At 50.5% G+C, this 19,569-nt stretch overlaps 1 protein-coding gene across 1 annotated transcript; it reads right to left on the reverse strand.

Annotated features, from left to right (window-relative positions):
- Positions 1-136: 136 nt before the first annotated feature.
- On the reverse strand, positions 137-17,818 carry SPATC1L (spermatogenesis and centriole associated 1 like). Its single transcript, XM_027548220.1, has 4 exons — positions 15,578-17,818; positions 8,183-8,533; positions 1,241-1,392; positions 137-682 (listed from the first exon to the last, which is right to left on the reverse strand). The coding sequence occupies exons 1-4, from the start codon at positions 15,777-15,779 to the stop codon at positions 356-358; spliced, it is 1,032 nt and encodes a 343-aa protein (XP_027404021.1). The 5' UTR covers positions 15,780-17,818; the 3' UTR covers positions 137-355.
- Between the last annotated feature and the right edge of the window lie 1,751 nt (positions 17,819-19,569).

Below are 19,569 nucleotides of genomic sequence, written 5' to 3' on the forward strand. Positions count from 1 at the left end.
AAGGGGCTGTGTCTTCACGTTGCCGCGGACTCTGCAGCTGTCCTGTCCGCGGCTGAACCCTGGCCCCAGGCCCTGCCCTCCAGGGAGACCCCCACGGGGACCCGCCGCAGGCCCTCAAAGAGCAGCGGTAAAGGAGGAACAGCAAACAGACGACTTTAATAGACTGGGGCTCACCGCGCAAGTGTGGGCGGCGGGGCGTGCGCCAGGGTGCGCGCCGGCCGGGGGCCGGGACAGCGCGGGCAGCGGCCCACCCGGCCCTGGCGCCCTCGGCGCGCCCTCCGGGGAGCGGACGAGGAGGAGCGTGGCGCCCGAAGTTGCAACACGCTTTTATTGCAGGGAGGCGCGGGGCGTGGGTTCACCAGGCGAAGAGCGGGCGGCTGTCCTCCTTGGAGAGCTCGCACAAGCAGTTGAGCAGCAGCAGCGAGTCGCCCAGAAACTTGGGGGGCACGACGTCGATGACCAGCTTCCGCAGGGCGGCCGGGCTGCTGTGCAGCGGGTTGGCACGCAGGTCCGGCCGCTGCTTCAGAATGCCGTAGGTGTTGATGAGGAACTCGCTGAACACAGGGTGCACGTCGCGGTTGTAGCCCAGCCTCTCCAGGCGCGCCGTCAGCGTCAGGTAGCGGTGCGTTAGCTCCCGCAGCTTCTTCTCGTCCACCGAGCCGTCCAGGGACTTGATGGACGTCTGCGGGCACAGGCGCGAGTGGGCGGCGGGGCCAGGGACCCGCGGGGACAGGGAGGCGAGGACGGGAGGCCAGGCGCAGGCCCGAGGCGAGATCCTGGCGCCCTCCCAGCACAGCTGTGTCGGTGGGGACACTGAGGCCCAGAGGCAGGCCCCCACCAGGGGCTGGCTCCCAGTTTCCCTCCCACGCAGGGACCGACAGGAAAGAAGGGAGCTCCACCCCCGGTGCCAGGAAAAGGTGCCTTGCCAGCCGGGTGGAGCGTCACAGTGCTCCCTGCCCGAAGCCACTCTTGAGGCTGTCCCAGACTACGAAAGACAGGACAGAGCAAAGGGACTTGTGGGGCAGCTCATTGATTCCCCACTCAGACACCACTCAGCCTTGCCCAGGCCTACAGCTGTGTGGGCACTACAGCGGACTGGCAGCCAGGGGACCTTGGGGGAGCAGGGGGCAGGGAGCTGGGCAACAGCGGGCGTGGGGCAAGGATGGGACCCTGGGCTGGGGGGGTCCTAGGGCAGGTCAGGGACCCAGCCAGGGGAAGGCCCCCAGCCAGGGAGGCATACCTGTTTGATCTTCTCAGGGATGTTGGACACAGTGAAGCCGTAGAGCCGGGTCACCCCTGGGAAGACATAGGCCAGGATGCGCCGGTCCAATTGGAAGGCAATCTCCCCAACAATGCGACCATCCTTCTCCGTGCCAGTGAAGCTCTGGATCTCTGAGGGGCAGGGTTGGGCGGGGCTGGTGAGACAGGCAGCCAGTATCTGGGAGGGTAGGAGGGTCAAGGGGTTCAGAGGGTCCAGGGCTGCCCACATTCCTCCTGCCTGTGCTCCAGGGTCCATTTCAGGGAGAGGGCTGACCCAGATGTTGCCACTGTGGATCTGAGGTAAAGCCTGGGGACCCCAGCAAGGCCTTCCTGCAGGGGCCAGTGGTGACCAGAGGGGGCACCCTTCTCCCTGTTCTCCGCCGCTCCCTGGCAGCCCGATCCCAGGCCCTGCCCCAGTTCCCTGAGGTGGACGCTTCACAGCCCAGGGTTGGCTTCTGGTCCCCTTGTCACCAGCACCAGCTCAGCACCTGGTCTGGGGTGACGCCCCTCGGAGCTCTCAGCCCCATGACCAGGTGAACTCGGAATGGGCTAGGCATGTCCCCACCTGAGGGTAGGGTCCTGGTTAACTCAAGAAAACATATGTAGCCCGTGTGGGTCCAGCCTGCATAGCTACATGAAACAGTGAGATGCTCTGTCTCAGCAGCCTGTGTGTATTGCAGGCTGGTCTAATACTTATTTCATAATAAGACTTGAGGGTTGCTGGGTTCGCGGGAGATTCTAATTATTTCCCCAATATCACCCCAGCACATCAACCACCCTCCCCTCCAAAATCGCTTCCAAATTGCCCCTCCCCACGGCAGCCTCTGATGTCAGCACGTCTTCCACCCGACAGCCATGATCCCACCACTGCCCTTCAAAACTACTGTGCTCTCTGAAGATCACGCTGACGGCTGTTACCACCAGGTGCACCAGACTTTGAGGGAGCATGGTGTGAGGAAGGGCCCGTCTCACGGCACCTGGCATGCCCCCACTGACCAGGATGCACTCTGCGGGGAGAGCAGGCACTTGCACAGGCCTCCACGCATCCCGAACTCTGCTCCTCCCTACAGGAGACACTTCATAACAGGCCCATTTCTAAAGCTTTTTCTAAAGCTCTGCAACTTTCTAACCCAACAGTGATCCAAACCCCTCCCAAGAGTGTTGGATGGTGAAGCCCCGCAGGGTCCATCCAGCAGGCAGGTAGTGCACAGACGGGCTGGGTGCTCTGCCATGGAGAGCTGGCCCCAGGTCCTGTTACCCACAGACAGCTGTGCCTACCAAGGGCTCAGGACCCCCACCGCATACAGAGGTTGGTCTGACTCCCCACCCTGCTGGAGGGCTCAGTGGCCCTGGGAGTCACTGGGCTGCTCCGAGACCTCCGCAAGGGCTTCTATGCAGCTGTGCGCACTGGACTGCAGGACCAACCCTGCCTGTGACCTTGGGCATCTGCTCTCCCTCCCTCAGCCCCAAGCTGGGACTGCCCACATAGCCACCCATCCCAGAACCCTGGCTAGCCACTCTGGGCAGGAACAGGATGGCAGTCAACACATGCTTATCAAGGCCAGGCATGGGTGGCTCCTCCTCCTCTGTGGGCACTGGGATAGGCGAGGGGGCACATGTCCTCCTGCTCCCTCGGCCGCGCCAATGCACGTGCTGAGCAGGGAATATGAGGTTGAACTTAGCACAGTCCAGGTCTGTCACAGCTGAGACTCTGTGGCCAAATCCAAGGTCATAAGGTTTATGTCTGTGTTTTCTTCTAATAGTTTTATGGTTTTAGCTCTTTTAGGTCTTTTAAAAATCTCTGATGCATTTTGAGTTAATTTTCATATGTGATATGAAGTCCAGCTTCAGCTGTTTGCATGTGGAGATCCACTTTCCTGGCACCATTTGTTGAAAAGACTCTTCTCTCTCCATTAAATTGTCTTGAGACCCTTGCCAGACATCAGACTTGTAAATGCATGGGTTTATCTCTGACTCTTGATTCTATTCCATGGACTTGTATGCCTGTCCTTACACCAGTACCATGCTGCTGATTACTGTACCTTTAAATTTTGAAATTGGGAAGTGTGAGTCCTCCAATTTTATTCTCCTTTTTCAAGACTGTTTTGCTTATTCTGAGTCCCATGCATCTCCATACAAATGTGAGGATCAGTATGTCAACTTCTGCCAAGAAGTCAGGTAGGACTTTGATAGGGCTTGCATTGAAATTTGTAGATTGATTTGGGGAGGTTTGCCATCTTGATAATATTAGGTCTTTCAAGCCATGACCAGAAGACTTTTTACATTTATTTAGGTCTCTTTCATTTCTTTCAGTGTTTTGTAGTTTTCAGTGTTGTTGTTGTTTAGTCGCAGTTCTTTGTGACTCCATAGACCATAGCCCGCCAGGCTCCTCTGTCCATGGGACTTTCCAGGCGAGGATACTAGAGTCAGTTGCCATTTCCTTCTCCAGGGGGTCTTCCCGACCCAGGGATCAAACCCTGTCTTTTACACTGGCAGATGGGTTCTTTACCACCAAACCACCTGGGAAGCCCTAGTGTTCAGTGCACTCCTGCCAAAATCACTTGGCAACACTGCAGAAGCGACCCAGGAATTCTAACTGATGACCAGATACACCACAGAGAAGCATGTTGGGGAAAATAGGGCCCATGGAGAAGCAGAAAACAGTCTCCCCCTTCTGTATTAATACAGTTATCTCATCAGGAGTTGGCCCCTCTCCCTGCCTCCCCTCCTCTAAAGTATAAATTAGGTGGAAGGAACGAGCAACCTCTAGATCTGAAAGGATCTAGAGAGCATTTCTAGTCCAACCTGGGCCCTTCAAGATCTGACCAAAAAGCTATTCCTCAAAGAAAAAAGTCAGTAAGATTGATAAACCCCTAGCCAGATTAATTACAGAAAAAGAGGAAGATAAAAATTACCACTATCAGAAACGAGAGTTGGTATCACCATAGATTTTACAGATAGAAGTAGAACCTATGTGTGTGTGTCTGTGTCTGTGTGTGTCTCTCTGTGTTTATTAAAAGGAATTGGCTCACGCAGTTATGAAAATTGACACTTCCCAAGATCTGCGATGGTGAGTCAGTAAGCTGGAGGCTCAGAAGAGCTGATGATGTAGTCCCGGTCTGCGTGCAAGGTCTGAGAAATAAGGGAACCCATGGTGTGGCTCCAGTTTAAAGGACTGGAGGCTTGAGACCCAAGAAGAGCTGAGATTCCAGTTGTAATCCAATGGCAGTCAGGCAGGAGGAATTTTCTCTTACTTGGGAGAGAGTCAGCCTTTTTATCCCACTCAGACCTGCAACTGATTGTATGAGGCCTACCCACATTCAGGAGGCCAGTCTGCTTTATTCAGTCTATTGACTTAAATATTAAACTCATCTAAAAACATTCTCATAGACATACCCTGAATAATGTTTGACCAAATATCTGGGCACCTAATGGCCCAGTCAAGTTGACCATCATGGGATAAATATACAAAATCAATTGTGTTACTATATATTAGAAACAAATAATCAGAAATTCATATTGATAAAAAGTACTATTCATTATAGCATCAAAAACATGAAATACTAAAGGGTAAATTCAACAAAAATGTGCAAGATCTGCACATAGAAGCTATAAAATATTACTGAAATGTATTTTTAAAGAACTAAAAAGACGGAGAGATATACAGGCATACCTTGGACATATTGCTGGTTTCAGTTCCAGACCACCACAATAAAGCAAATACCACATGAAAGCAAGTCGAGTAATAAAAAAAAAAAGGATAACAACAACAACAACGAAAAAAACAAACAGCAAGTCATGTGAATTGTTCAGTTTCTCAGTGCACATGAAAGTTAGGTTTACACTGCAGCGTACTCTATAATGTGCAAAGCATTATGTCCAAAAAATGTACATACCTTAATTTTTAAATACTTCATTGTTAAAAAATGTTAACCATCCTCTAAGCCTTCAGTGAGATATAACCTTTTTGCTGGTGGAGGGTCCTGCCTCAGTATAGACAGATTCTGACAGATCAGGCAGTGGTTACTGAAAGTTGGGGTTGGTGCGGCAATTTCTTTAAAAAGGTAACAATGATGTTTGCCATATTGATTGACTCTTCCTTTCAGGAATAATTTCTCTGTAGCACGAAATGCTATTTCAGAGCATTTTACCCACAATAGAACTTCTTTCAAAATTAAAGTTAACCCCTCTCAAACCCTGCCACTGTTTTCTCAACTAAGTTTGCATACTGTTCTAAATCTTTGTTGTCGTTTCAGCATCTTCACCAGGAGTAGATTCCACCTCAAGAAACCACTTTCTTAGCTCACCCATAGGAAGCAACTCCTCCTGTGTGAAGGCTTTATCTGCAACTGCAGCAGCGCAGTCACACCTCAGGCTCCTCTTCTAATTACAGTTCTCTTGCTGTTCCCACCACATCTGCAGCCACACCCTGCAGTGCAGTCTTGAATCCCTCCAAGTCATCCATGAGGGCTGGAATCAACTTCTTCCAGACTCCTGTTAATGTCCATATTCTGACCTCTTCCTGTGAATCATGAATGTTCTTAGTGGAGTCTAGAATGGTGAATCCTTTCCAGAAAGTTTCAGAGCCCTCAGTGGGACCGCTATCTATGGCAGCTATGGCCTTATGAAGTATGTGCTGTGCTGTGGTCAGTGGCTCAGTCGTGTCCAACTCTTTGTGACCCCGTGGACTGTTGCCTGCCAGGCTCCTCTGTCCATGGAATTCTCCAGGCAAGAATACTGGAGTGGGTTGCCATGCCCCCTTCCAGGGCATCTTCCCAATCCAGGGATTGAAGCCAGGTATCCCATATTGCGGGCAGATTCTTTACCGTTTGAGCCACCAGGGAAGCCCCTATGAAGTATATTTCTTCAGTAATAAGACTTGAAAGTCAAATTTACTCCTTGATACATGGGCAGAATGGATGTGCCTTAGCAGCATGTAAACAACTTTAATTTCCTAGTCCGTCTGCATCAGAGACCTTGGGTGACTAGGTGCGTCATCTATGAGCAGGAATATTTTGAAAGGTATCTTTTTCCTGAGCAGTACGTCTCAATAGTTGGCTTAAAATATTCAGTGAACCATTTTGCAAATAGATATCCATTTTGCAAAGCCTGTCATCCAGGCTTTGTTGTCCATTTACAGAGCACACGCAAAGTAGATGTAGCATAATTCTTTTAGATTTATGCTATGACTTATTGACTATGCCAAAGCCTTTGACTGTGTGGATCACAATAAACTGTGGAAAATTCTGAAAGAGATGGGAATACCAGACCACCTGACCTGCCTCTTGAGAAATCTGTATGCAGGTCAGGAAGCAACAGTTAGAACTGGACTTGGAACAACAGATTGGTTCCAAATAGGAAAAGGAGTACGTCAAGGCTGTATATTGTCACCCTGCTTATTTAACTTATATGCAGAGTACATCATGAGAAATGTTGGGCTGGAAGAAGCACAAGCTGAAATCAAGATTGCCGGGAGAAATATCAGTAACCTCAGATATGCAGATGACACCACCCTTATGGCAGAAAGTGAAGAGAAACTAAAAAGCCTCTTGATGAAAATGAAAGAGGAGAGTGAAAAAGTTAGCTTAAAGCTCAACATTCAGAAAACTAAGATCATGGCATCTGGTCCCATCACTTCATGGCAAATAGATGGGGAAACAGTGGAAACATGTCAGACTTTATTTTCTTGGGTCCAAAATCACTGTAGATGGTGACTACGGCCATCGAATTAAAAGACGCTCACTCTTTGGAAGAAAAGCTATGACCAACCTAGACAGCATATTAAAAAGCAGAGACATTACTTTGCTGACAAAGATCTGTCTAGTCAAACCTATGATTTTTCCAGTAGTCATGTATAGATGTGAGGGCTGGACCATAAAGAAAACTGAGCATTGAAAAATTAATGCTTTTGAACTGTGGTATTGGAGAAGATTCTTGAGTGCCCCTTGGACTGCAAAGAGATCAAACCATTCAATCCTAAAGGAAATCAGTCCTGAATATTCATTGGAAGGAGTGGTGCTGAAGCTTCACTTGATGAGAAAGAACTCGGCCACTTGACGAGAAGAACTGACTGGTTGGAAAAGACCCTGATGCTGGGAAAGATTGAAGGCAGGAGGAGAAGGGGACAACAGAGGATGAGATGGTTGGATGGCATCACTGACTCAATTGACATGAGTTTGAGCAAGCTCCAGGAGTTGGTAATGGACAGGGAAGCCTGGCGTGCTGCAGTCCATGGGGTCCCAAAGAGTCGGACATGACTGAGCAACTGAGCTGAACTGAACCGAAGTCTGCATATAAGTTAAATTAGCAGGGTGACAATATACAGCCTGAACATAATCCTTTCCCAATTTTGAACCAGTCAGTTGTTCCACGTCCACCTCTTACTGTTGCTTCTTGTCCTGCATTCAGGTTTCTCAGGAGACAGGTAAGGTGGTCTGGTATTCCCATCTCCACAGTTTACTTTCCAGAATTTTCCACAGTTTATTGTGATCCACATAGTCAAAGGCTTTAGTGTAGTCAATGAAGCAGAATCACAGCCTTGTCATGGCAAAGAGGCCTGCATAACTCAATGAAGCTATGAGCTGTGCCTTGCAGGGCCACCCAAGATGGGTGGGTCATAGTGAAAAGTTCTGACAGAATGTAGTCCACTAGAGGAGGGAAGGACACCCCCTCCCCCTTCATGGATCGTATCTGCAAAACATGTACCAAAAAAGTCTGGTATCCAGAATACACAACTCAATCATAAGAACATAAGCTACTCACTTATTTAAACAGTCAAAAGATGTGTACAGACAGGGCCCCAGACCCGAGGAGCATGGGCACACTCTCCTCTTCCAGCTGCTGGCTAGATGCAGAAGCTGGGCCCTGACCACCCTCCCCAGCAGCCAACCCCCAACTCCCGCCTGCTCCTCACCCTCCTCACCGTTCAGGTAGTAGCTCCTCCTGGTTCGGTCCCCAGAGGGCAGGCTGCTCTCTGAGAAGCACACCTTTTTGGGCCGGCCCACGTCCCGGGTCTCCAGCAGGGTCTTCTCCACCAGCGGGTCCTGCAAGGGGCTCAGGAGTGGGGACAGCTTTCGATCGGAGCCTCGGGGGATACGCAGTTCTGGGGAGCTGAGGAAAGCCTTGAAGGGCACCTGGGAGGACGTCACACAGCCCGGGGAGGCGTCGTCCTCGCTGGAGAGGGGGGCGTGTGAGCACAGCAGGTCTTCCAGGGAGGACCCCTGCAGCTGGGAGGGTGCATCAGGGCCGCTGGTGAACCTTCCGAAGTCTGGGACTGGGGCAGGGAGGGAGGAACAAGCTGTGAGGCGAGGCTCCCGGAGCACCCACGTCTTGCAGAGACCCTGCCCCCAGCTCTGACACCTGCCCCCACTTCCCCTCTGGAGGAGGCAATGGATCCCAGGACACCAGCAGCCCCGGGTCCGGAGGCGCAGCACACGTGTGGCCTCCAGCACTCCCACTGTGTGTCCACACACTGTGACAGTGACTTATATGTGCATCTTAAATTCTATATGTGTGGTATCATCCAGCACCTTTTATTATGAAACTTCTTTTTTTGAGAGTTATCCATGATGAGTGTGTCATTGGGTAGCTCTGTGGTTCACTTAACCATTTCCTGGCACACATGCATACATGGGCACACATCTGCACATACACGCACAGACACACGTGGATTTTTTCATCCATCCCCACTGCTGCACATGGGACTGTTTACAGGATTCCTTGTAAAGCAGAGCGGTGATCGGTGTCCCTCATGTGTGTCCCCTGCCAGACACATGGTCCAGGAACTGTCAGGAAGTCACAGCAGTGAGGCAGCAAGGGCCCCCGGTGCTTCCTCTGGCTGAGTCCCAGGAGCCTGGTCCCCTTTGCTCAGGGCTCACATATTCCCAGGGGAGGTAGGCCATCCCAGCCATGGGCAGGGGCCGGGAAAACTCTACTCATGGGCTTGGGGAAGAGCTGTATCTGTGACCTAATTTTAAAGGGATTGTTGTGTGGTCAGGTGTGTTTGCACTTCACTTTTAGTTTCTATTTAGTGAATTGAAATTCCCTCCTGTTATTCCCCAGCCTTAATAAAGTTCTGTTAAACATAAAACAATTTTTTTAATCCTCAGTCAAAACTTTCAAGCCACATTATAATAAAACTATAAATGAGTCAGAGTCAATAGAAAACCCCATCTCCTCAAAATTAAAAGAATTCTCAGGACTTCCCCAGTGGTCCAGTGGTTAAGAACTCACCTTGCAATGCAAGGGCTGTGGGTTCAATCCCTAGTCAGTGAACTAAGATCCCACATACTGCAGAACAACTCAGTCCACTCCACAACTAGAAAGCCCAAGTACCACAGCTAAGACCAAAAAATATATACATATTAGAAAAAAAAAATTATCTTTAGTAATGATCAAAGAGAAAATAAAAATAAGAAAAATGATTATTGAGAAATAATGAAAATCAGAACACTAGGTATATTGACATCAATACATTTAAAACTGTATCTAAAGTGAAATTGGAGAAGGCAATGGCACCCCACTCCAGTACTCTTGCCTGGAAAATCCCATGGACGGAGGAGCCTGGTGGGCTGCCATCCATGGGGTCGCTAAGAGTCGGACACGACTGAGGGACTTCACTTTCACTTTTTACTTTTCACTTTCCTGCGTTGGAGAAGGAAAGGGCAACCCACTCCAGTGTTCTTCCCTAGAGAATCCCAGGGACGGGGGAGCGTGGTGGGCTGCCGTCTATGGGGTCGCACAGAGTCGGACACGACTGAAGCAACTTAGCAGCAGCAGCAAAGTGAAATTAGCAACTTAAATTCTTTAATGACTTCTAAAACATCATCAAAAAATTACACATTCATATAGGAATGAACTCTTGAAGAAAGCAAAAGTTAGAGAATAATAAAAATAGCAGCAGAAATAAACTTGAAATAGTTCTACGAAAAGTCCAATAAGATAGTGAAACTGTGGAAAGCTACTTTAGAGAAACAGAAAACAAAAGAATAAAATTGAAAATTAGAAAAGCCAGATAAGAATGACCAGGAAGACAATGTTTAAATTATAAAAGATTATATCCAACTGAATATTACTTGAAAACTTTAATAAAGGAGCTATCACTTGGGAAGTTATTTTCAATGACTCAATAAGAAGTAGAAAACCTGCACAGATTAATAAGCAAAAAAGAAAAACCTTTAAGTTATAGAATTATGAGCAAAGGGCTGAAGGCCTGAGTGGTTGGTGGATGAGTTCTTTCAAGTCCCCAAACAATTCACAACCCCTGCATTATATGAATGAGGCTGGAACACTGAAAAAATTAAATGATGCTTGATTATCAAGCTTATAAATTGTTACAAGTCTGATATCAAATCCCTGAAAAGACAACCCACAGAAAGAAAACCGCAGCCCAGATTCACATAGGAATCAGAGAAAACAGAGTCCAGAGATCCTGAGCAAAGCCCCAGCCAAACAGATGCCGCAGCAAACAGCTCAGGCCCAGAACCGGGAGTCTCTCAACGACACAGCGGAACAAGACCCCACAGGCCAGTGGGGGCGCAGCCGAGGGCACTTTGGCCAGTACAGAAGTGAGGTCATAAAATCTTAACAAAATGAGCCTTTCTTCAATTTTGTTGTTGTTGTTCTTTAAAAATAAGGACTAGAAGGCTTTTCCCCAGCAGCCAGCCTACACCCCCCAACCCCCAGTACCTGGACAGACAGAGCTGTCCACTGCCGACCAACCGCCAGAGGATGAGGGCGGAGCCTGTCGAGGCCAAAGTCCTGGGATTCGTGAGGAAGAAAGACAGAAACGAGCGTATGAGCTGCCATTGTTGTTCAGTTGCTAAGACGTGTCCAACTCTTTGCGACCCCATTGCCTGTAGCCCGCCAGGCTCCTCTGTCCGTGGGAATTCTCCAGGCAAGAATATTGGAGTGGGTTGCCATTCTTTTTCCAGGGGATCTTCCTGAACCAGGGCTTGAGCCCTTGTCTCCTGCTTGGCAGGTGGATTCTTTACCACTGAGCCACCAGGGAAGCCCATCTGAGCTGCCAACCCCATTTAAAAGTCTGTAACAGCAGCTATAGAACTCAGAAAACATGGGAGAAAGAACTGGAAAACTTAGCAGAACAAAACAGCTCAGGGAGGGGACTGGATAGTGAATTCTCTGGTGGTCTAGTGGTTAGGGCTCCACGCTCTCAAGGCCCAGGGCCTGGGTTTAACCCCTGATCGGGGAACTAAGAACCAGCATGCCTGGTGGCCAAAAGTAAAAATAAAAATATAAAGTAAGCAAAATATCATAAGGGGCCTGGATATAGGCTAAATATTTACAAATCAACAGATTTCCAAAACACAGCAACAGGGATAACTGAAAACACAGTGGAAAAAGAAATCTCATCCATGACTGCAATAAGTAACATAAAGTGCCCCAGGAATAAACCATTAATGTGAAAGATTTATGTGAGAAATGGCTAAAGAGACTTGAAGAAACAGAGTCAGAGCAGCTTAATAGAGCTGCAGGGGACGATCTCACCCTCTGGGCAAATGTAAGAAAAGGAGAAAGTAATTACCCTGCCTTCCAAGCCAGTGATTCTACCTGTAGGGAAACATACCCTAAGGAAATAACTCTGAATAGAAAATGCTTTTCCTGTGGTATTTACTTCAGGGTTGGAGAAGGAAATGACAACCCACTCCAGTATTCTTGCCTGGAGAATTCCATGGACAGAGGAGCCTTACGGGTTATGGTCCATGGGATCACAAGAGTCAGACGCGACTGAGCAACTAACACTTACTTCAGGGTAAGAGAAAAGAACTGTCATTTCAAACATAAGGAGAGTTCATTAAATTCTGGTTCATCTGATTCTGGAATATGACATAGCTATTTAGAATGTATTTATGACAATACAGAAGCAGCTGTCTTGTGATGGTAAAGGGAAGAGGCAGAGAGAACACTCAGAAACTACTTAAAATCACTGGACACTCCACGCAGGACAAGGAGTCCAGGCAACCGTGGAGGCTCTGAGATGCCAGGGGCTCAGGCACCAGGGTGATCTGGAGGAAACTGGCCTGGGAGGGGAGGGCCCGGGATGGCCAAGGCCCCCACCCCACCCTGTCCCTCAGAACATGTGCACCATGTGCAAAGTGGCCCCAGAAGGTGGCACCAGCTGTGGGAAAGGTGCAGGTGGAGAGGCCTCAGGCCTTTGGAGAGGGTCCCAGTGTCCATGTCAACACTTGAGCTGCATGTGGCCTTTGACCCAAGGATTCCTGGACAGCCCCCTGTCAGCAGGCCACAGGGGTACCTGTGAAGCCCCGTGGCTGCTGGGAGATGGAGGAGCACTCCTGTCATGGGGACCAGACTTAAGGGCTGGTGGTGAACCCACAAGGAACAGTGAGCGAGCCCTCCAGGAGATGGCCAATGGTCAAGGACAGAAGATGGATGGCTGGGGAGTCAGTGTAGAATGGCTCTACCCTGTCCACATAAACTGAGGATCCTGGGATACACATGCAAACAGCCACCAAAACTTCAGAGAGAAGCCAGAGTCGATGTGGACGGCGGCTGCCGCTGGGAGTGAGGCCAGGAGCCTGCAGTAGTCACGCTCACCCTAAGTGATCTTGCTTAGTGAGAACGACAGATTTTTAAAGCACATCCTGTGCAACTTCCCTGGTGGCTTGGTGGTAAAGAATCTGAGTGCTGATGCAGGGACACGAGTTCCATCCCTGGTCCAGAGGGATCCCATGCCGCGGAGCAACTAAGCCCGTGCACTGCAACTACTGACGCCTGTGCTCCAGAGCCCAAGAGGCACTGAGCCCGTGCACCTAGAGCCTGTGCCCACAACAACAGAAGCCACTGCAGTGAGAGGCCTGCAGCCAAAATTAATAAACAGATAAACCACATCCAGTTTCTAAAGCAAACACTGAGCCATTGCTGTGTGCAATTCCCGTCCGTCTGAAACCTTGAGCTCCGCTGGAGAACTCCTGCCAGTTCTCCAAGTCCAGCCCCGAGGCCACGGTTGCACTCTGGGGACGGAGGTGGCTGTGAAGATAATGGGGGCCCATCAGCCCACAACCTGCAACAGGGGCTCCAAGGCCTTTCTTTGGAGGCTCGAGGCCTCGGGCGGGCCAGGAGCTGGGGCTCCTCCTAAGACTCGCATCCAGGAGAATCTGGACTTGCCCATGGGTGGGATGCTGGCCATGCCCCAGAGACGGCCTGACTTGTACCCTGACGGGGAACAGTGCAGCCTGAGCAAGGGCCTGCACCTCACCCAATGCCCTCCTTCCAGCCTGGCCAGTCCACCGATCACACAGACGGATGAAGGTTTAGTTCAGTTGCTCAGTCGTGTCCAATTCCTTGTGACCCCATGGACTGCAGCATGGCAGGCCTCCCTGTCCTTCACCAACTCCCAGAGTTTACTCAACCTCATGTCCATCAAGTCAGTGATGCCATCCAACCATCTTATCCTCTGTTGTCCCCTTCTCCTCCTGCCCTCAATCTTTCCCAGCATCAGGGTCTTTTCAAATGAGTCAGCTCTTCGCATCATGTGGACAAATATCAGAGTTTCAGCTTCAACATCAGTCTTTTCAATGAACACCCAAGGCTGATTTCCTTTAGGAGGGACTGGTTGGATCTCCTTGCAGTCCAAGGGACTCTCAAGAGTCTTCTCCAACACCACAGTTCAAAAGCATCAATTCTTTGGGTCTCAGCTTTTTTTATAGTCCAACTCTCACATCCATACATGACCACTGGAAAAACTTTGACTAGATGTTTTTTTTGACTAGATGGACCTTTGTTGGCAAAGTAATGTCTCTGCTTTTGAATATGCTGTCTAGGTTGGTCATAACTTTCCTTCCAAGGAGCAAGCATCTTTTAATTTCGTGGCTACAGTCACCATCTGCAGTGATTTTGGAGCCCCCCAAAATAAAGTCTGTCATTGTCTCCACTGTTTCCCCATCTATTTGCCATGAAGTGATGGGACCGGATGCCATGATCTTAGTTTTCTGAATGTTGAGCTTTAAGCCAACTTTTTCACTCTCCATTTTCACTTTCATCAAGAGGCTCTTTAGTTCTTCTTCACTTTCTGCCATAAGGGTGGTGTCATCTGCAAATCTGAGGTTATTGATATTTCTCTCAGAAATCTTGATTCCAGCTTGTGCTTCAGCAAAGCTCAATTCTTAGGACAAAGGACCACAGAGCAGGCCGAGGCACGTGATTGTTGGCAATGGTCACAGCGCAGACAAGGCCTTGGGGACAAGTGCCTCAGGCAGCCACTGCCAGGCAGGCATTCCTCGAAGGCTGAGGAGGTGGCATGGACCCTCTGCAAGCTGTCATGTCAGGGACACAGCACCAAGAGACAGGCCCCCCTCTATCCCTGGTCACCTGGGGACATTGTGTGTCTTGGTCACAGGCAGAGCTGAGGACAGGGCCCCAGGCTCCTCTAGCTGCTCCCCCCTCTACCTGCCATCCCCCCACATAAGGACCCTGCTTGTCTGAGCTCCCTCCTCAAGGCCCACCCCAAGGCTGAAGGTGTGGAGATGCCATGAGGGACCCTCGCACCCCAGGACATGCTCGCTCACAGGGTCTGCTTGCTCAGCGCAGGAGGTGACCACATCTAGAGCGGGTCCCAGAGCAGCCGAGCATCCCCCTGGGAACCAGCAGCAGCTCTGAAATAAGCTTCAACAGAGGAAAACAACTCACTCCAGGCGAACAACTTATCCTGAGAAGACAGCTGGTCTGCGGGGGTGGGCATTGCCAGGGTGGGAATGGCCATTGCCAGGGTAGGCATGGCCATTGCCAGGGCAAGGGCTGGGGTATGAACTCCACCTGCTCTGCTGGGCAGTGAGTGATCATCACCTCCGGGAACACGGAGCTCACCTGGTCACAGGACCCATGATCCACATCCCAGCCACTCAGACCAAGGTCACGGTGCCAACCACACCCTAAGTCGCACTTCCCACATACAAAAACTTTCAAGCAGAGCCAGCTACCTTCATAGAAAGTGTGTCAGCCTCTGAAGGGGCTCCCACGGGGTGAGCTGGATGACCATGCCGTGCTTGCTTCCTGTCTGTGACCCACAGGTCTCTCTCCTAGGCAGGGTCCTTGCCTCTCTGGGTGCAGCTGTCAGGCAGTACGATGGGCACAGCTGCCCTGGCCAAGGGCTGAGTATGCCCAGCTGGCCAGCCCCCAGCAGAGCAGGGTCACACACAGCCTGGCCCCGCCGTCCCCTGGGCTGGCCTCAGTGGACCTGCTTTAAGCCTCTGTGGCAGCACCTCGGTGGCCACCATGGACGGAGCCCCACTAGCCCAAGCGGGTCACCCGCCTGCCCACCCACCTCCCAGAGCCGGCTCACCTGTGCTCCCCGGGGAGCAGGCCTCGGGGTAGGCGGGTGCCTTGGGGAAGAGGAAGTCACGGCCCCCGCGCCCACAGCTCTCCTGGCAGCTCTCGCTCAGCAGCCGCTTCAGCATCTGGTTCTCCTTCATGAGACGCACCTGCTTCTTGAGGTCGGCGTTCTCGCTCATGAGCCTGTTCATCAGCTCGCTGCCCTCAGCCATGGCCAGTTCTCTGTCACGTGTGGGCCCGCGGCCCCATGGAGATGGAAAATCAGAGCCCACAGGTGCTCCAGAAACGCCAAGAGCCCTGAGTTCCACCGGCCTTCCACAGCCTTGTGATGTCGCCCTTAAAGCGGCAGCACCTCAGCCACGGTAAGCAGAGGGGCGGGGACAGGAGGTGGGGATGGGGCACCTCAGGGGTGGGGTCCCCAGCAAGGGAACAGCACAGGCCGAGGCCGGAATGTTCCAGGAACAGCCAGAAATCTGGCCCGCAGGAGTATCCACAGGCCTGGGGGAGGGGAGCTCTGCCTTCATTGAGTGACTCAAGGACCCCCTCCGCTGCCACCCACCCTCAACTGCAGGCCACCTGCAGGGTCCTGGAGGCATGCAGGCCGGCCCGGAGCTGGGGCTGTCTGACCTGCAGACGTGGATGACATACCCCCAGGATGCATGCCTGAGGAAGAGCAGGCCGTGGGCACAAGGGAGACAGGCTGGGGAGTGCCCCTCAACGGCCCCCACAGCCCATGGAACTCTGGTGGGCTCTCAGGGGCTGGCAGTTGGAGGCCACCTGCTGACTGCACTCTGCTGGTGCTCAGGGTCCTGGCAGCACGTCCGCATCCCCACACTAAATGCCAGCACTGAGCATCTGGGACACTGACTATCGGACCTGAGGACCCCCAGCCAGGGCACAGGGCCGTCTGGACAACCCCACGCAGAGTCCTGCCCAGGTTCCAGTCCTCAAGCAGTGTGACCTCCGTGAGCCCCGCCCCCCAACTATCTACCTGGGAGGCACACCAAGTCAGCAGTTTCCTGGCCCCACGGGCAGCAGAGAGGTCTGCTCCTCCTGAGGACATGAGCCCCAACAGGAACATCGAGTCCTCTCTCCCCTCCTGCTGTCGTCTAGGGCTCCCCCTGGCAGCAAGGGCTGGGGTGGGGTGGGAGGAGCCCCCAGCAGAACACAGCTTCGACTCCCCCCAGACTAGTAACTTAGTACAAAGTTACCGCAGGAAGACAGAGCCTAATGAGACTAAATCCCAACCGTCCCTCTTATCCTGAGACAGAGCAGATGGGACAGTGGAAACACGGACGGCGCCCATTAAGGAAGGCTGGAGGCAGTGCCCTACCAGATTCGAGAATCAGGCAGGGGGGAATGAGTAGCTCCCCTCTGCTGGCCCCTCCCCTCACATTTAAAATGCCATTTTCTTTCCCACCCCAAGAAAACCCTCTCAGCCATGGACCTGGGGACATCCTGCCAGTTTCCTGGTCATGATGCAATTCCCTTCTAACACATCACATTCAGCTTGCTAATATTTTAAGTATTTTCTATATTTCATGAGGGAAATTGATCTGTATCTCCTTTTTTTGTAATGTCCTGTTTACTATCAAGGTCATATTGATCTTATACAATGAGTTGCAAAGGGTTCCCTCCTCTCTTTTCTGTGTGCTGTGTTAGATTGCTATTTCTCTCTTAAATGTTTGATAAATTCACCAGCAAGGCCATGAGAGCCTAGAGTTTTCTTCCGGGAAAGTTTCTGATGTAATTTTTTAAGTATCAATAAAGTCACTTAACGTTTCCACTTCTTCTCATTCCCATCTAGACAACAGTTGTGGCTTCTGAGGAATTTGTCCACAGCATCTACACTGTGGAATACAGGCATCACACAGTTCATATTTCCTTGCTACCCTCTCTGAAGCCTCACATCTCTGAGCACAAATAGGTACAGCCAAAGCAGAAAAGCCAAATGTAAAAGTGCAGCAACAGTGCCCGTGGGTTTTGCAGGAGCATGTACAGGAAGCAGAGTGTGGGACCGACGTGAGCCAGGGAGAAGGGTGCAGGCTTACTTCCGCAGGATCTGTACTGATGTACCATTTGCAGTCTCAATACAAGTTCTTAACTTGGTCAGGCTAGAGGCCCATTAACTTTTCTCAAAGCATCACCTTTTGGTTTCATTGATCTTCTTGTATGTTTTCTGCAGCATCTGACATCTACTCTTCTGTCCAGTATTCCCTTCCTTCTACTTACTTTAGTTTTAAGATTCTTAAGATGGAAACCTTGGAGAAGGCAATGGCACCCCACTCCAGTACTCTTGCCTGGAAAATCCCATGGGTGGAGGAGCCTGGTAGGCTGCAGTCCATGGGGTCGCTAAGAGTCGGACACGACTGAGCGACTTCACTTTCACTTTTCACTTTCATGCACTGGAGAAGGAAATGGCAACCCACTCCAGTGTTCTTGCCTGGAGAATCCCAGGGATGGGGGAGCCTGCTGGGCTGCCGTCTATGGGGTCGCACAGAGTCGGACACAACTGAAGCGACTTAGCAGCAGCAGCAGCTGCAAGATGGAAACCTAATTTTCAGCACTAAACATGTAAGCCTGTAAATATTTCTCTAAACACTGCATTAGTGAAAACCCACTAATTTTGATGTTATGTTTTTATTTTTGTTTGGTTTGAAATATTTTCTAATTCCCCTTGTGCTTTTAATTATCAGTTCAGTTCAGTTCAGTTGCTCAGTCGTGTCCGACTCTTTGCGACCCCATGAATCGCAGCATGCCAGGCCTCCCTGTCCATCACCAACTTCTGGAGTTCACTCAGACTCATGTCCATCGAGTCAGTGATGCCATCCAACCATCTCATCCTCCGTCGTCCCCTTCTCCTCCTGCCCCCAATCCCTCCCAGCATCAGAGTCTTTTCCAATGAGTCAACTCTTCGCATGAGGTGGCCAAAGTACTGGAGTTTCAGCTTTAGCATCATTTCTTCCAAAGAAATCCCAGGGCTGATCTCCTTCAGAATGGACTGGTTGGATCTCCTTGCAGTCCAAGGGACTCTCAAGAGTCTTCTCCAACACCACAGTTCAAAAGCATCAATTCTTTGGCGCTCAGCCTTCTTCACAGTCCAACTCTCACATCCATACGTGACCACTGGAAAAACCATAGCCTTGACTAGACGGACCTTTGTTGGCAAAGTAATGTCTCTGCTTTTGAATATGCTATCTAGGTTGGTCATAACTTTCCTTCCAAGGAGTAAGCGTCTTTTAATTTCATGGCTACAGTCACCATCTGCAGTGATTTTGGAGCCCAAAAAAATAAAGTCTGACACTGTTTCCACTGTTTCCCCATCTATGTCCCATGAAGTGGTGGGACCGGATGCCATGATCTTTGTTTTCTGAATGTTGAGCTTTAAGCCAACTTTTTCACTCTCCACTTTCATCAAGAGGCTTTTTAGTTCCTCCTCACTTTCTGCCATAAGGGTGGTGTCATCTGCATATCTGAGGTTATTGATATTTCTCCCGGCAATCTTGATTCCAGCTTGTGCTTCTTCCAGCTCAGCGTTTCTCATGATGTACTCTGCATATAAGTTAAATAAGCAGGGTGACGATACACAGCCTTGACGTACTCCTTTTCCTATTTGGAATCAGTCTGTTGTTCCATGTCCAGTTCTAACTGCTGCTTCCTGACCTGCATACAAATTTCTCAAGAGGCAGATCAGGTGGTCTGGTATTCCCATCTCTTTCAGAATTTTCCACAGTTTATTGTGATCCACACAGTCAAAGGCTTTTAATTATAGATGATTTTTTTTTATGTCTTTATTTTTGGCTGTGCTGGGTCTTTGATGCTACACAAGAGCTCTCTAGTTGGGGGCTACTCTGTTCATTGCAGTGTGTGGGCTTCTCACTGAGGTGGCTTCTCTTGATGTGGAGCACCAGCTCTAGGCGCACAGGCTTCAGAAGCTGTGGCACTCAAGCTTAGTTGCCCAGTGGCATGTGGGATCTTCCCAGACCAGGGATCGAACCCATG

The sequence above is a fragment of the Bos indicus x Bos taurus genome, chromosome 1 (assembly GCF_003369695.1).
Source record: "Bos indicus x Bos taurus breed Angus x Brahman F1 hybrid chromosome 1, Bos_hybrid_MaternalHap_v2.0, whole genome shotgun sequence".
NCBI classification, from domain to species: Eukaryota; Metazoa; Chordata; class Mammalia; order Artiodactyla; family Bovidae; genus Bos; species Bos indicus x Bos taurus.

Bases quoted from the DNA above. Each gene is read 5' to 3' on its own strand.
- SPATC1L (XM_027548220.1), bottom strand. From the start codon at position 15,779: ATGGCTGAGGGCAGCGAGCTGATGAACAGGCTCATGAGCGAGAACGCC. The intron at 8,534-15,577 runs GTGAGCCGGCTC...TCCCTGCCCCAG, and splicing joins CTGCTCCCCGGGGAGCACAG to TCCCAGACTTCGGAAGGTTC. The intron at 683-1,240 runs GTATGCCTCCCT...CTGTGCCCGCAG, and splicing joins TCCCTGAGAAGATCAAACAG to ACGTCCATCAAGTCCCTGGA.